A 15,912-nucleotide genomic window follows, 5' to 3' on the forward strand; every position below is an offset into this window, starting at 1 on the left:
AGAGCAATCTGTGCTCTTAACTGCTGAGCCATCTCTCCAGTCTACATGTGGATTTTTTGTTGTTTGGCTTGATGTTTGATTTTTGTTGTTGTTGTTGTTGTTTTGAGACAGGGTTTTTTTGTAGCCCACGATGGCCTCAAAGTCCCTGTGTGGCTGAGAATAACCTTGAACTTCTGATCTTCTTGCCTCTACCTCCCAAGCACTAGGATTACAAGTGTGTGTCATGACACACACAGATGACACAGTAGCACAGGCGAGCATGCTAGCAACTGAGCTATAGCCAGAGCTATGTTGTCATACATTCTACTTGCCTGTTATAAACCCCACAGTATGTTTAAGCAATGATTTTTTAAAAACAAGGTCTCTCTCTCTCTCTCTCTCTCTCTCTCTCTCTCTCTCTCTCTCTCTCTCTCTCTCTCCTCTCTCATTAGTCCTGGCTGTCCTGAAACTTACCAGGTTGGCCTCCAACTCCCAGAGATCTGCCTGCCTCTCTGCCTCCCGAGTGTTGGGACTAATATCACCTTGCCAGGCTATGTGAGCTGGGAGGCAAGGGCAGGAGGACCATGGGACTTGCTGGCCAGCCAGTCTAGCTGACCAGCAGGCTCCAGGTTCAATGAGAGAGACTCTATCACAATAAGATGGAGCGTGATAAGAGGAAGTTACTCAGTGTTGACTTCTGGCCTCTACATGTGCATTGCATAGGCACATGCACCTGTAACACCTGTATACGCACAAATAAAAAATAAAATTAAAAACGAGAAAAGCTCTCCTATTTGCCCACATGTGATGCTTTTGTGTAAGTACTCTTAACTGCCAAGCCATCTCTTCAGTCATTGGTATCCATTTTTCTAAGTTATCTTGTGAAAAGAAGAATTTATTTTCTGAAGACTAGAAAAATAAAGATGCGGGCTTTTTTTTTTTTTTTTAATGATTCACATGCTTTTATATCATTCATGCACAGGGGCCATATAAATCTTTGCTGTATTGTTCCAAATTTAGTATATGTGCCACCAAAATTAGCATTAAAGATTCTTTATCTCTTACCTTTGACATATATATATATATATCAGTATTAGCAGCTGAGCCATCTCCCTAGCCCTTTCCTTCACCACCATCTTTTCCTCCTCCTCTTCCCAATTTTCTGTTTCAATCTTTCATTTTCTATTGTTTACCACCTTTTTTCTTCAGTATCTGCTCTACTATAAATTACAAGCGATGTTTTTATATATATCATTTTTATTATTTATTTTATGTTCTAGTTAGCTTTGACTGTCAACTTGACACAATCTAAAATTATCTGGGAAGAGAATTTCAACTGAAGAATTACCTAGATCAAGTTGATCTGAGGACATGTCAGTGGAGGGTTGTCCTGACTGTAAATTGAAGTAGAGGTGTGCAGCCCACTGTGGGTGATACCGTTCTGTAGGCCGCGTGCAGCCCACTGTGGGTGATACCGTTCTGTAGGCCGCGTGCAGCCCACTGTGGGTGATACCGTTCTGTAGGCCGCGTGCAGCCCACTGTGGGTGATACCGTTCTGTAGGCCGCGTGCAGCCCACTGTGGGTGATACCGTTCTGTAGGCCGCGTGCAGCCCACTGTGGGTGATACCGTTCTGTAGGCCGCGTGCAGCCCACTGTGGGTGATACCGTTCTGTAGGCTGAGCAAATAGCCTGCTTGCCAGTCAGTCAGCAGAATCCTCCATGTTCCTGCCTTGCTTCTCTGACTGAGAAGTGAGTTCCTTGGCAGGTGCTGTATGGAAAGGCAGGCAGGTCTGCCTTCAAGTTCCTGCCTTGACTTTTCTTGGTGATGGATTGTGCCCTGGAATTGTAACCCAATAAAGCCTCTCCCTTTTCTATTGCTTTTGGTCAGGATGTTTATTCATGGCAACAGAAATGACACTAGAACAGTCTGAATATGTTGAGCTTTATTTTGGCACACAAATTCTTTGCAGATCAGCTGATTCCTTTGTGTAGCATTTTTAAGCTCTGGTAAGAAAGTCTAGACCAAGTTTGGTTTGAGGGACAGTTCAGCCTTATTATAAACCAGTCACACACTGGGGGCTTCAGTGCACGCCCTTGATCATAAAGGACCCTGTTTGGATGATCACTCTTTGTATGTCTCTTCATCCCATACGAGTTCAGAGAGCTGCCTTCCCTGTCCTGATCAGTTTGTCAGCTTGGTATAAACTAGTCATCTAGGAAGAGGGAACCTCAACTGAGAAAATGCGTTGATCAGATTGGTCTGTAGGCAAGTCTGTGGGATATTTTCTTGGTTAATGATGATGAGGGCCCTGCAGTCCCTGGGCAGGTGGACCTGGGTTCTGTAGAAACATGAACCTGGGGAGTGAGCCAGTACCCAGATTCCTCCATGGATCCTGCTTCCTGGGACTCTGGGAGTCCTCTTCTGTTCAGCTCCCTCTTCGCCCTGTGACTCCCAACTGCCTCAGCTTCACTTAGATTCTAAGTTGTCTCCTCAGTTGCAAGGTGCCTGGCCTTGTGTGGACCCCTCCCTGTGTCTGCCATCCGGAAAAATCCATGCAGGCGGAGGTGTGGGGCTCGTTGAGTTTCTCCCAGTTGTCTAGCATCTCAAAAGTGGAAGAGTAACTTGTTTTGTTAGTCTGGCCTTTATTCTGTTGTGGTTAGAGGGGGAAGTCTGGGTAATTTTTGTTTTTTATTTTCTCTGCTCCAAACACTTGACTGATTCCAGTTCTCTGGGATTTGAAAAACTGTATCATGCAGACCAATTCATTAAAAAGAAACCAAACCAGGGGCTGAAGAGGTGGCTCAGTGGTTAACAGCACTGTCTGCTCTTCCAAAGGACATGGGTTCAATTTCCAGCAATCACCTGGCAGCTCATGCCTGTCTGTAACTCCAGTTCCAGGGATACTGAAACTTTCATACCAATACAAATAGAATAAAATTAAATAAATTATTTTTTTTTTAAAGGGAAAGAAACAAAACCCTGAGTCTGTATAGTGTTACTTGTATGTGTGTGTGTTTTCGGGGCTAACCACTTGGTATTAGATAACCAATTGGTCTGCTCTTTCCTGGGGCAGACTATTTCTCCCACTCCCAGCACTCCCCAGTTGCCTGCCTGAAGGTTCTTTGTATAGGGTCGAGGCCATAGTAGCATGTCTATTGTTAGTTGTGACCCCTGGACACCTTCCCAGGTTTCTCTGTGTGTAGCCCTGGCTGCCCTGTAGACCAGGCTGTCCTTGAACTCACAGAGACCTCCCTGCCTCTGCCTCTGGAGTGCTGAGATCAAAGGTGTGCGCCACCACCACCTCAGCTTTTTGTGTTTCAGGTCATGTTTAAGGCAGCCATGTTGGTGAGACTTTATGGGTGTAGCTTCTGATATTTTCACAGCAAAACCCCTTGTTCTTCTGTCTCTTCAGATTTTATTTATGATCTGGAAAAAATTCTATTTCTCTACTCACACATGTATGTAACAACAATTAATGAAAAAAGAGGCCATGAACTTGGAAAATAGCAGGGAGGGGTATATACAGGAGGGTCTGGAGTGAGAAAAGGGAAGAGTAAATAATGTAATTATATTATAATCTCAAAAAGGCGGATGTGGTGGTGCACACCTTTAATCCCAAGCACTCAGGGAGGCAGAGGCAGGCAGATCTCTGTGAGTTCGAGGCCAGCCTGGTCTACAAGATGAGTCCAGGACAGCCAAGGCTACACAGGGAAACCCTGTCCCAAGGCTACACAGGGAAACCCTGTCTCGAAAAGCCAAAACAAATCAAACAAAAAAACCCACACACCTAAAATGATTCCTATTGCCCTCATTAAAAGGAAACCAACCAACCAACCAACCAACCAGAGCTGGAAACAGCTCAGCCATGAAAGTGCTTCCCTGACAAGCACGAGGACCCAAGTTCAATACCCAGGACTCATGGTTTTAAAAGCCAGCTTGGACTTCCAGCAGAAAGCCGAGGCAGGCAGACCGTGCCCCCCCACCCCCCCAACTCGCTCCTCAGACATGCTAGCCTATTTGGTAAGTTCTAGGCCAGTGTTTCAAATTTTAAAAAGGTAGCCGGCCCCCAAGGAATGTATGACACCCAAGGCCACCCTCAGGCCTCCACATGCATGCATGTACATGTGTACACACTTCCATCCTCTCACCACTCTTTTCCGTTACCAGTGAACTTTGTTGCATTAGTTACTATGATAAAATCCCTGACAACAGTAACTGGATCAGAGCTGAGGGTAAAGCTGTGGGAGGGGGGCGGGGAGAGCACGCCTGGCTATAATGGGATGTTACTATGAAGCCTTCCCTGGCCTTAAGCTGGAGATCCTCATGCCCCAACTTCCCAAACATTAGGATCAGGCGTATTGTTTATCACACACCATCCTCTCATCCTCTTCCCCTGAAAAAGTGCTCTTTGCCTTTATAGTATACTGTTGAAAAGACCTCCTGAAATGCAGATCAAAAGCCTTTGGTAATTTCTCTTCTTCTGCCTCCCCGAAAAACTCCCTTGACTCGGCTTTGAGGATATTCTATTCTCTGGCTTTCCAACCCAGGTTACAAAGCAGAACGCTTAATCCTTCTCATGCAAAGATTTCACAGGTTATGACTGAAAAATCTTTTAAGGCGACTGGTAGCTTGTGGAATTAAGGCTAAGGCTTAGTTTGATGTCTGAGGCACCTCGACCATAGCTTTTCTGGCCTTTATTCTGTTATCTGTTTTTTTTTTTTTTCTCACTCCAAACCGTGATGGTTTACCATCCTCCAAACACATTCAGCGTCACACCCCCACCAATTGTCCTATCTTCCTGCTGTCCTTCCAAGCCCAGTTTAAACTGCCCTGTAGGCCGTCTGTGACCCCAGCTGCTCATGAGATAAAAGCGATGGGCCACTTGAAGCCAAGAGTTTGAGGCCAGGTTTGGCAATAGAATGAGAATGTTTCAGGAACAAATCCCCAAAACATAGAGGTGCTTCTTTCATGCAGTTGCCTGGATCGGGTGTGCCATCTCATGCGACTCATAAGTGGAGCACCTACCTCTTGCTCTAAAAGACGTAGACAGTTATGAGAGGTGACACTGTGCATGAGGTGTCTAGGCCAGGGTGGCTCTTAGTCATCTCTTGTACATGAGCTGTTGTCTTTGGGAAGACAACTCCTTGGGAAGATGGATGGACCACTATTGAGAAGTGCTACCATGAAGAGAAGCATTTGCCCGGCGGATGTGCTGCCTAGTTCTGACACCCTGACACACGCAGGAGTCATCTGAGGAGGCAGACCCAGCTGAGGAACCACCTCAGATCTGGCTGCAGGCAGCTTGGAGGGCATTTTCTTAACTACCGATGAAGGAGCCTGGCTGCCTAAGAAAGCAGACCAAGCAAGCCAGTGAGCGTCACTCTTGCTTGGCCTCTGCATCAGTTCTTGCCTGGGTTGAGTTGTTGCCTTGGCTTCCCTGAACGATTCAAGCCAGATAAATCCTCTTCTCCACAGTGACTTTTGGTCAGGATGTCGACTTATCCCTTAGACAGCTGAGTCAACAAGCTGCGGTTCTGAGTAAACCAGCACTAAGTGTGATTTGTCAGGCTTGTGAGTCTGATCAGGTCCCTTTGACAGCAGCCAGATGTATTATGTAGCCCACAGCCATTCATTCATCTTGTGGAGTCTCAGCCCCTGAAGATCTTTGAGATTAAAATCTTGTCTTTTCCATCTAGCAAAGTATCGCTATGCAATCTGATAGTGAATCACTCAGTCTGGTCTTATTTTTTCCATCCTTTATGGGAAATAAATGCAGGCATGCTCACATTTGCCTGTAATCCTGGCACTTGGGGGCTGAAGCTGTACTGCTGAGTTTGATGGTAGTCTAGGCTGCATATCAAATAGGCTATAGGGCAAGACTCTGGCTCAGGAAAACCCCAACCCAACCAACCCCCAAGTATTTTCTACTTTAAAGTGTTACAATGATGACTACAGTGATACTAACCCTGTTTTTTGATCTAGGAGTCCAGGAGAAAACTCACTCCTGTAAGTTGTATTCTGATCTCTATATGCATACATGTGTGCGCACACACAGAGTAATAAAACATTGGCGGGGGCAGGGTGGGGGGTGGAGGCAACAAAATGTGAGCCTAAGTGTAATGTCAGTCTCATCAAGCTAGGCCAAAATCACCCAAGGGTCTTCCTAGAGACCAGGACACATAACAGTCCTGTTCATTTCAATCGTCAAATACTGAAAGTATCTGATATGGGTCACTTTCATATAAGCTGATGCAATAAAGAACTGCCTTACCCTATCTCCCAGCTCAGCCTGGTTGTTTTGTAGCAACCTAGAACTGCTGATGCCTTGCTGCATGTAAATGCCTCCATACCACTCCTACCCAATGCTGCAAAACACCTAGCTTAGGTAGTGACTTGCTTTTCCCCCCATTTTTTATTGATCTGTGTGAGTGCCACATGGAGGTCAGAGTGCAGCTTTTGGGAGTTGGTTTTCTGCCCTCACCATATAGGTCTGGGGATTGAACTCAGGTTCTCAGGCTCGGGAGCGAGTGCCTTCATCAGCGGAGCCACTTCACTGGTCCATGCCAGAAGCAATTCTTTGTGGGGTAGGTAATGATGATGGAGTCAGGAAAAAACGTTTCAGCCTTAGGCAGCAGAAACCAAACCAACTCGCTCTGTAGATCAGCCTGCCTCTGCCTGAATACTGGGATTAAAGGCTTGGGCCACCAAGCCCGGCTCTAAACCTGTTTTACTTATGGAAAAAAGCCAACCAACCTAACTACCATTGCCAACACTGGACCAAACCACCAAGGTTTATTACAGACCTTACCTTAAAATGCTAACTTTTAAAAATTTGTAATTTAAGCCAGGTGGTAGTGGTGCATGCCTTTAGTCGCAGCACTTGGGAGGCAGAGACAGGTGGATTGCTGTGAGTTTGAGGTCAGCCTGGTCTACAAAGTGAGTCAGGACAGCCAAGATTACAGACAAACCTGTCTCGATAAAACAAAACAAAAAATTTTAAATTATAAATTTTATTATCAATGGGAAGGTCTGAGAAAAACTGTGGAATCAGTTTGCTCCTTCCACCTTTATGTGGGTTATTGGAATCAAACTTGCATCACCAGGTTTGCATGGCAAACCCTTATTTCTTTAATTTTCGACAGAGCTTCTCTGTGTATCCTTGGCTGTCCTAGACTAACTTTGTAGACCAGGCTTTTTTTAAAACATAATTTTATTTACCTATGTATGAGTGCTCTATCTGCATGTATGCCTGGACACCAGAAGAGGGCACCAGACCACATTATAGATGGTTGTGAGCCACCATGTGGTTGCTGGGAATTGAACTTAGGATCCCTGGAAGCACAGACAGTGCTCTTAATGACTGAGCCACCTCTCCAGACTCAGCAAAACCTTTCTTTACCTGCTGAGCTCTCACCAGCACCCCAGAGGCCACTTTTGACCTTTTGTGTGACAATGGACGTGGCTGAGACGCATTTTCCTGAGTCCACCATAATCTACAGCACACTGGAGATGAAGGGCCCACTTGTGCAGATTTACTCTTACACCTTAAACAAAGCCAAAGTCACAGCAGAGAAACAACGATCAGCTGGACAGGTGCTGTGAGAAGCAGGGCCATTTGACTTACCTCTGTGGCTAGCTCTTTTGAGATTTTAAAGTTAGGCTAATTCCTAGTAAACATCAATGCTAAAACTCTGTCAAGTACCCTTGTCTCGGTGTATCTTTGCTACAGTTGATACTTCCATTAAGCAGGAAAGCCGGGCGGTGGTGCCGCACACCTGTAATCCCAGCACTCGGGAGGCAGAGGCAGGCGGATCGCTGTGAGTTTGAGGCCAGCCTGGTCTACAAAGTGAGTCCAGGATGGCCAAGGCTACACAGAGAAACCCTGTCTGGAAAAAAAGATAAGCAGGGCCGAGGCTCCCTGGTAAGAGTATGGCTTCCCGGTGTAAGGCCTCAAGTTCATCCCAGCACTGCAATCAATAAACATTAACTTCAGAATTTGATTTAGCATAAAACAGTTAAAAGTTTTAATGAAGACAGGGAAGGAAAAAGAGGGAACATTAGGCCAGCCATGAGCCTCCCCATAATCAACCTCACGGTGGGTGAAGATGCTAACTACCATGAAACAGATTTAGGAGTGCACATGTACCCAGGACTGAAGGCAGTGTGATGTCTTCAAGTCATCACTGAACCTCCGTATTCAAAACAAGATGACTCTGGTTTTCCCACATCCTAACAGTTAACAGGGTCCATAGAAGAGTGGACAGAGACGGGTATGGTGCAGGCCTGTGATCCCAGCACTCAGGGAGGCAGAGGCAGGTGAGTCTGAGTTTGAGGCTAGCCTGGTCTACAAAGTCCAGGACAACCAGGGCTACAGAGAGACCCTGTCTTGGGGGAAGGCGGGAAGGAAGAGTAGGCAGTATTCACTGATGCTGACTCCTAGAGGATCTTTTTTCTTTTTTTGTTTTTTCGAGACAGGGTCTCTGTGTTAGCCTTGGCCATCCCAGACTCCCTTTGTAGACCAAGCTGGCCTCTAACTCACAGCAATATGCCTGCCTCTGCTGAGATTAAAGGCATGCGTCACCATGCCTTGCCCAGAGGATCTTATAAATGGCTTCCAACCTAGGATGGTGTGAAAGCAGCACTGTGCTTTGAATTTGTTTTTTCCCCCTAAGCTGATGATACCAGGTCTAAAAGTCTCAGCAATGCTGGGAAGCTGCAGTAGGTGAGCTGCAGCTGCCAGGCAGCCAGGAGAGGAAAGCTGTGCTCCAAGCGCACTGTGAACTTAGACTATTTCCAACTTGTCATGGATGTACTCTCATTATTGAGTCTAGAAGCATTTTGTATTAGCACCAACAACAAATACAAATATTGGCACCACAAATGAGATTTACTGATTGCTGGACAAATAGGGTGAAGGCTTATTAGCATCATATAAATAAACTACAGCAAAACGGGTGCAAACATATGAACTTTCATGTTCTTTGTGTAGCAGCCTACTTATTTTAAAACTGATAACGCTCTGCCAGACAATGAAATATTTAGAGGAAAACCAAACCAAAACAAAAACCACACAGTAAGAAAACAACTACAGAACATTTCTTTATTTTTCACTAAGACTTTCCCAGAGGACAAAACTAACCTTGTCACCACCCCACCCCCAGAAGGGTTAGTGCACACACTGCTATAAAGCAGGTATGAATAGTTTCAAGGACCTGAACCAACCTTAAATGGCAAAAACACTTCCTATTTGAATTATCATAAAAATGTTTAAGTAAAAAAAAAAAAAAGAAAAGAAAAGAAAAGAAAAAGGAGCAAAGGGGCCATGGGGGGGTTTCAGAATAAAAATATCATTCACGTTTCATGTCACACATTCGATCTTGGCTCTAGTGTAACAAAATGGAAACAGGATCACTATCATACAAAATGTTCACTACAGCACACTGTATGCACCTGTTCCAAGCCCTACCCAGCCCCTAATGCCTCCAATTCAATTACTTCCCGGCCTGTTGGGCCTGTCGACGGAGGAGCACGTAGATCTTCTCTTTGATCCAGTCTTTGTTATAAGGCTGGTATGTCTGTGTATCAGCTCGGTAACTGAGAAACAGAAAGAACACGAAAAGTTAATGGTTAGAGCCTCATGTAATTGCCTGGGGCAGCTTCAATGTGCACACATTCACACATGTGCATGAGTAAAAAGTAGATAGGGCTGCTGCTAACGCCAGATCTGCATCACCTAGCGGAATATTATGAAGGTAAAAGCCAAGGACCAGAGCTCTTAAGTACTCAGTCATACACCTACTGACCAAAAATCATGTGTTGTTTCTCCCATGTAGCTTCTATTTTTATAGTTCCTTTAGTTATTAAAAAAACAAAAGCTAAGCCAGGCATGGTGGCACATGCCTTTAGTCTCAGCACTTGGGAGGCAGAGGCAGGTGGATCACTGTGAGTTTGAGGCCAGCCTGGTCTACAAAGCGAGTCCAGGACAGTTGAGGCTATACAGAGAAACCTTGTCTTGAAAAGCCAAAAATAAAAAAAAACCCCAAAGGCCCATCGAGGAAATTTTCAGAAGAACATCTCTTTCAGAAGAGAAGGATGAGGCAGGAAGACCACCAGCAGCCGATAATGGAAGTTTTCAGAGCCTACAGTACATTGAGCATCTAGGCAGTTAAGGAATCTACAGGACTTGAAGAACAGAGACACTTTTCAGCTTGCCTAAAACTCAGCTCTCTCTAGTAGAGGAATACACACTAAAGCTGCAGTATAGGGGTGGGGGGAGGCAGCTTAGTGATTGGTTAAGAGCACTCATTGCTCTTCCAGAGGACCGGGTTTGACCCCCAGCAACCACATGGCAGATCACAAGGATCTGTGACTCCCAGTATCAGGGGATCCAGCGTCCTCTTCTGACTTCTTGAAGGCATTGCATGCACATAGTATATAGACATACATGCAGATGAAACACCCGTACACAGAAAATAACAAAAACAAAACCCTGTAGTAGAAAAAGGTGGACAAAGCACCAGGTGTGGTGGTGGCCTTGAACTCAGCGATCCGCCTACCTCTGCCTCCCAAGTGCTGGGATTAAAGGCATGTGCCACCACCACTCAGCTCATGCCTTTGGCTTTATATTGTTGATTTAAAATTTGAACTATATGTAAGTGAAACACCAGTAACTATATAAACAGACAAAAAATAGAAAGATACAGATGAGAAGATCTAGTGGCTAATACTTACACAAGACAGCTGAGATCTGCCAGATCATCAATAAAATCAAACAACTGACTGATGTCATATGTGATGGAGGGGCTGTTGGGATTCATTCTCTTCAGATGTTCTTCATACATTTTACAAACACCTATGCGGGGGGAGAACAAGAACTGATGAATGTAAGTAGTGCTATTTATTTTAGGGAAACTGGGCTGGAAAAGGACTGCAGGCTGGTGCAGATAGTATTGTGTTTTTTTCCTCCCCTGAGACTGGGTCTCACAGAAACCTGGAACTCACAGAGAACCTCCTGCCTCTACCTCCCAAGCACTGGAATTAGAGGCATACCCCACCATTCCTGGCTTGCATTGTGGTTCTTTTTATTAGGTGCCCAGTAAATCTTTCTAAAGCTCAAGAGCAGACCACCTATTTTACCTTCAAATGTTGATGCAGTGGAAAAAGCCACAGTAACTGGCAACAAAGGTGGAACATACCCCAACACAGTACTGAAGATGTGTCACTGGACTCATGAGGAATCCTGAAAGCCAGCCACTTACCACAAACTGAGGACCAACGCTTCTGCCCAGTAAACTTTACCTACAAACAGTAAATACCTTTCCAAAGGTGCCTACAGATTTTCTGAAACAATGAATATGAAGCATCAGCACAAAGCAGAGCTTGTAAACACTCCAATATAAGGCTAAAACCAGGTGTGGCCACCACACCTGTAACCCCAGCACGTGGGAGGCTGTGGCAAGGGGACCAGGAGTTCAAGCTTACCCTCAGCCATACTTTGAGGCTAGCTCACCACAATTAAGACTCTTTCTCCAAAAACTAAAACCAAAACCCTCAAATAAACAATGGTAGCATTAGTGATTTCAACAGAGCATATTTGTTAATTTTCAGCCAGTAAAGCATTCTACAAATGGGGTATAGCTTTCAGTCCACTGCTACCACCAACTCAAAGGACAAGTAATGTCCATGTTAGTTATCTGGGGGCAACATAAGCCCTCCCTCTCTCTCTCTCTCTGTGTGTGTGTGGGTGTGGTGGTGCAAGCCTTTAATCCCAGCACTGGGGAGGCAGAGGCAGGTGGATTGCTGTAAGGTCAAGACCAGCCTGGTCTACAAAGCAAGTCTAGGACAGCCAAGGCTACACAGAAAACCTTGCCTTAAACAACCAAAAAACAACCAAAAAGCCCACACAAAACAAGAAACAACAAATTCCCCGCCAACACACCCCTCCAAACTACACCACCACCTAAAAACAAAAACAAAAACAAAAAAAACCTTAAATTTTCCAGTGAAAGGCCACACTCAGTAACAGAAATGTCAAGTTAATTATTTTGTATGTATGGAGGCGAAATGCCATCTCCCTTCATCTTTGAGACAACAGGGTCTCTTCACTGGCCTGCACCTCACTCATGCTAGGCTGGCCAGCTAGCCCTAGATACACTTGTCTCTCCACCTCGGCGTTAGAATTATAAGCACAGGCTACCAGGTTTGGCTTGTTTATGCAGGTTTTGGGCTCTAACACACTGGTGCTTATGCCTTTACTGACTGAGCTACCTGCGGCCACTTCCCCCGCCCCTTTAAATTCTACAAGCACACTACACTAAAACGATGTAACTGATAAAAGTAGAAAGGAAGTGAAGCCCAGTGATCTGTCACTACTGTCCTATTTAGTGGCCACAGACTGTGCTTATCCGCTGCCATCAGGAGGTAGAGTGGACATTTACTTACTTAGCACCTCACTACAGCCCATAGCCAGAACCAGCCAAGAAGTCACCGAGCATGTAGACCAGAGACAAAGAAATAAACTGTCTCTATTTGCAAATGAGGTCGTCTTTTACACAGGAAGCTACCAAAACACCATTAGCATGAATAAATGACACATTGAGGCTGCAGCATACAAGAGCAATACGTGAAAACCAGCTCTATTTCTATGTAACCCAAAATACTGAAACTTTAACTCCATACACAATGTAATAAAATAAAGCTCTTACCACAAATTTACCAGAAGCAGACTTGTGGTGAGGGAGGGAAGGGCATAGGAGTAGATTTTCAAGGAAGTGAAAGTTTGCTCTTGGCAGCTGTAGGCTTCATGTATGCTAAGCAAATGCTCTACTGCTGAGTTACAGCCAGCCTCTCAGTCACCTCCCCTACACCTGGCCCACCCTGGCTTCATCAGAAAGCATCCTGGTATCCAGCTCAGGCTGTCTGTCCTGCAACTTACTATGTAGCTCAAGGTGGCTTCAAACGCATGCTTCACTGGCCTCGGCTTCCTAAGTGTGAGCAGTACATAATGGTAATGACCATCACTCATCTTTTAACTTTTAAAATGAAAAATAAACCCTTCCTTTTCTTTTCAGTAGGATGTCATATGTAGCCCAGGATATTTTGGAATCACTACAGCTGTGGGTAAGCTTGAACTTATCTTCTTGCCTCTACTTTCCAAGTGCTGGAATTACAGGTGCACATCACTATAGCTGTTTATGTGGTGCCAAGGAACACATTCAGGCTCTGTACATGCTAGGCAAGTAGTCTATAAAATGAATACACAAACTACAGCTTCTAGTCTAAAAAGGAAAATGAAGTTAAGAAGCACCTTAAATGCACACTAACTCCAACTGGCACAGTGGGCCTGTGTGTGTGGGGTTAGCGTTCATGGATTTAATTAACCATAGATTGAAAACATTTAAAAAACTAATTCCACGGGCACTGAACATCTAATAGACTTTTCTTTAGCCGGCACCCCCCGCCCAATGTGTAATTATTTACTTAACACTAACACTGCATTAGGTATTAAAGGTTAAAAGACTGGTAGTTGCCCTGGTTTGGGAGGGTGGGGCAGGCATAGATTTTAGGGCAATGAAACCTTATTTTATGATTCTATATTGACAAGCCCATCATCTAGTCACTTTGGCAAAATTCACAGAACTGGACAACATGGAGCGAACCCTAGTGTAAACAACAAGCCGAGCTACCCACGTGCCAGTCCCAGGTCAGCACTGCATTGACTACCACATCAAGGCAGGATGCTAGTAACAGACAGAGGCAAGGGACTGACTTTATATTCTGCTTGAGTTCCGTACAAACCATGTATCAACTAAAAGTACAATAATTAGTCTGCATAGGTACCAAAACCCTGTCATAGATAGACAAACAATAAACTTAGACCTTACTAAAATTAACAAAGGCTAGGAAAGGCCACTGTCTGTAGTCCAAACATGACAACATGGGCCCAGACATATTATGCTAAGGCAGTTCTTTATGGTATATAGCTGACCTTAATAACAAATGAAATGTTAGTAGAGGAATGGACCTGAAGACACTGCAACCCCACCTCCAACTTCTTTTCATCCCCCGCCCCTTTAAAGACAGGGTTTCTCTGTGTAGTCCTGGAAATCACTCTGTAGACCAGGCTGGCCTCAAACTCAAGATCCACCTGCTTCTGCCTCCTGAGCGCTGGGACTGATGGAGTGTGCTGCCGCCACCACTGGGTTCCCCCTTTATCTTTAAGAGTAGAATCTGATGGCTGTGCCAAAGGTACTGCACTAGCCACCTTGAGGCCATCTTTGATTATAAGCAGCATTTGTTTTCACAGATATAAGTAATTAGTTCAGTTTGGGGTCTAACCAAGTTAGCTTTGAATAATCAAGTTTTAGGGACTTGTACAGCCAAACCAAAGTAACTATATAACTTTTTGGTAGAAAAGAAGAAAAGAAGAAAAGAACTAGCAGCACAACGGGCTAATATGATGTAATAATTAAGCAGAAAAAGTAACCCAGTCTGTGCTCTAATGGCTTACTCAGTCAAGCGCTAACGGCTCGCTGAGTGGGAATTTAGCAAATGCACAATAAATTATAGTGATCTGTTTCCTTGAAGCTTGACTTTCCCTGTTGATTTATTTTCTAACATTCTCATCGTCTATAACCAAAGCTAAACAACTGTCAACATCTCTTTAATAGACGGGTTACTGGGTTTCAGAAAGCATTCTCAGAGCTGACTAACTCTGTAGTGCTACAGTTTAGCTAGAATATGTATGCAAAACAACCATGTATTATAAGAAAATACAGTAACCGTTCATGCTAAGAACCCATTTTCCCTGCTTAATTTAATAATTCAAGAAATATAGGAAAAACCCAATTCCAGTTTGAAATGTTGTGCGTATGCGAGGGACTTCAAAGACATCTACTCTTCACTAGTTACCTCCACGCCTACTCACCTTCCATGCACTCATTCACAGACTCGTAGTCAGCGTAAGTCCTGCCTTCTGGCCTCTTGGTAGGCTGCACCAGCAGAATAGTGTGAGACTGAAGGGGGAAAACAATTTCAATAAATATCCTAATATGCATTCAGAGATTGATATCATGACCCGAGCCCCTTACATATGGCACAGAGGTTACTAAAACACTAAAACAGAATTAACTAGGTTGCTCTCCCACAATACGGATGCTTCTGTCCAAGTATGTTATCAGTGCTGGGTCACAACTCCCTTACTCTCTGGGTCATTTCTCGAACTCCAAATATATTTGGCAGCAAGTACTAGCAAGATACTCTGTTCTCTCTTCTATCTTTTCTTGTCAACCTCTAAAACCTGTTGACTCAATACTAAGCCATGAGGTAATAAAAGGAGAGACAAGAGAGGACACTAATATCCCTTTATCAGCCTACGGTCTTTTCTGACTTGAGCACAGCAGTGGAGCCGCATGTTACGAAGGAATCACCCCACGTCAGGGTGTAAGAGAAGGCAGTAATATGAAATGTGTAATGTAAACAGTGCCCTAGAAAGTCCACTAGCCATTCACCTAGCAGACAGCTTGCCCTAAGGGGCTAGCGCACACCCAAGTCACTCATCACCCCGAAGGTCTGCAGTGTGCCATAAGAACAGCATGGACCCCAAAAGCTTTCCTCTAGGGCTTTCTGGGGTAGGGTCAGTTTCAGGGCTTCTTGACCTCTCATTATATTCTGGGACAGAAATTAATTCTTTGGATTTGTCCTGTACCTGTTTTGTAGCGTCTTTGGCCTCTACTCACTAGATGCCACTAACACCAATCCCTTCAAAGTAGCAGTAACCAAAAATGTCTCCAAATGTCCCTGGGAGATGAGGAAGAGCCCTAACCAGCACAGACCCACTGGTCTACTGGAGTTACGGCCTTACCTAGCATCCCCCATGCAGTGGGAACGACTACTTAACTAACCATATGCTAGCATGATGCAATGCCACTGCA

At 44.7% G+C, this 15,912-nt stretch overlaps 1 protein-coding gene and 1 non-coding gene across 2 annotated transcripts; both read right to left on the bottom strand.

Moving 5' to 3' along the window:
- Positions 1-916: 916 nt before the first annotated feature.
- Positions 917-1,023, bottom strand: LOC127197019 (U6 spliceosomal RNA). Its single transcript, XR_007831582.1, has one exon. It is a non-coding gene; the product is annotated as a U6 spliceosomal RNA (small nuclear RNA).
- Positions 1,024-9,048: 8,025 nt separating this feature from the next.
- Erh (ERH mRNA splicing and mitosis factor) lies at positions 9,049-15,068 on the bottom strand. The gene is made up of 3 exons (XM_051148397.1): positions 14,907-15,068; positions 10,712-10,832; positions 9,049-9,574 (listed from the first exon to the last, which is right to left on the bottom strand). Exons 1-3 carry the CDS (start codon positions 15,034-15,036, stop codon positions 9,472-9,474), a joined length of 354 nt encoding a protein of 117 aa, XP_051004354.1. The 5' UTR covers positions 15,037-15,068; the 3' UTR covers positions 9,049-9,471.
- Positions 15,069-15,912: the final 844 nt, after the last annotated feature.

The sequence above is a fragment of the Acomys russatus genome, chromosome 1 (assembly GCF_903995435.1).
Source record: "Acomys russatus chromosome 1, mAcoRus1.1, whole genome shotgun sequence".
NCBI classification, from domain to species: Eukaryota; Metazoa; Chordata; class Mammalia; order Rodentia; family Muridae; genus Acomys; species Acomys russatus.

What these genes read in the sequence shown, in the direction of transcription:
- Erh (XM_051148397.1), bottom strand. Translation starts at nt 15,036, where the DNA reads ATGCATATTAGGATATTTATTGAAATTGTTTTCCCCCTTCAGTCTCAC. An exon ending in TGTGAATGAGTGCATGGAAG is followed by an intron (nt 10,833 to 14,906) that starts GTGAGTAGGCGT and finishes CCCCCCGCATAG; the next exon opens with GTGTTTGTAAAATGTATGAA. An exon ending in GCAGATCTCAGCTGTCTTGT is followed by an intron (nt 9,575 to 10,711) that starts GTAAGTATTAGC and finishes TCTGTTTCTCAG; the next exon opens with TTACCGAGCTGATACACAGA.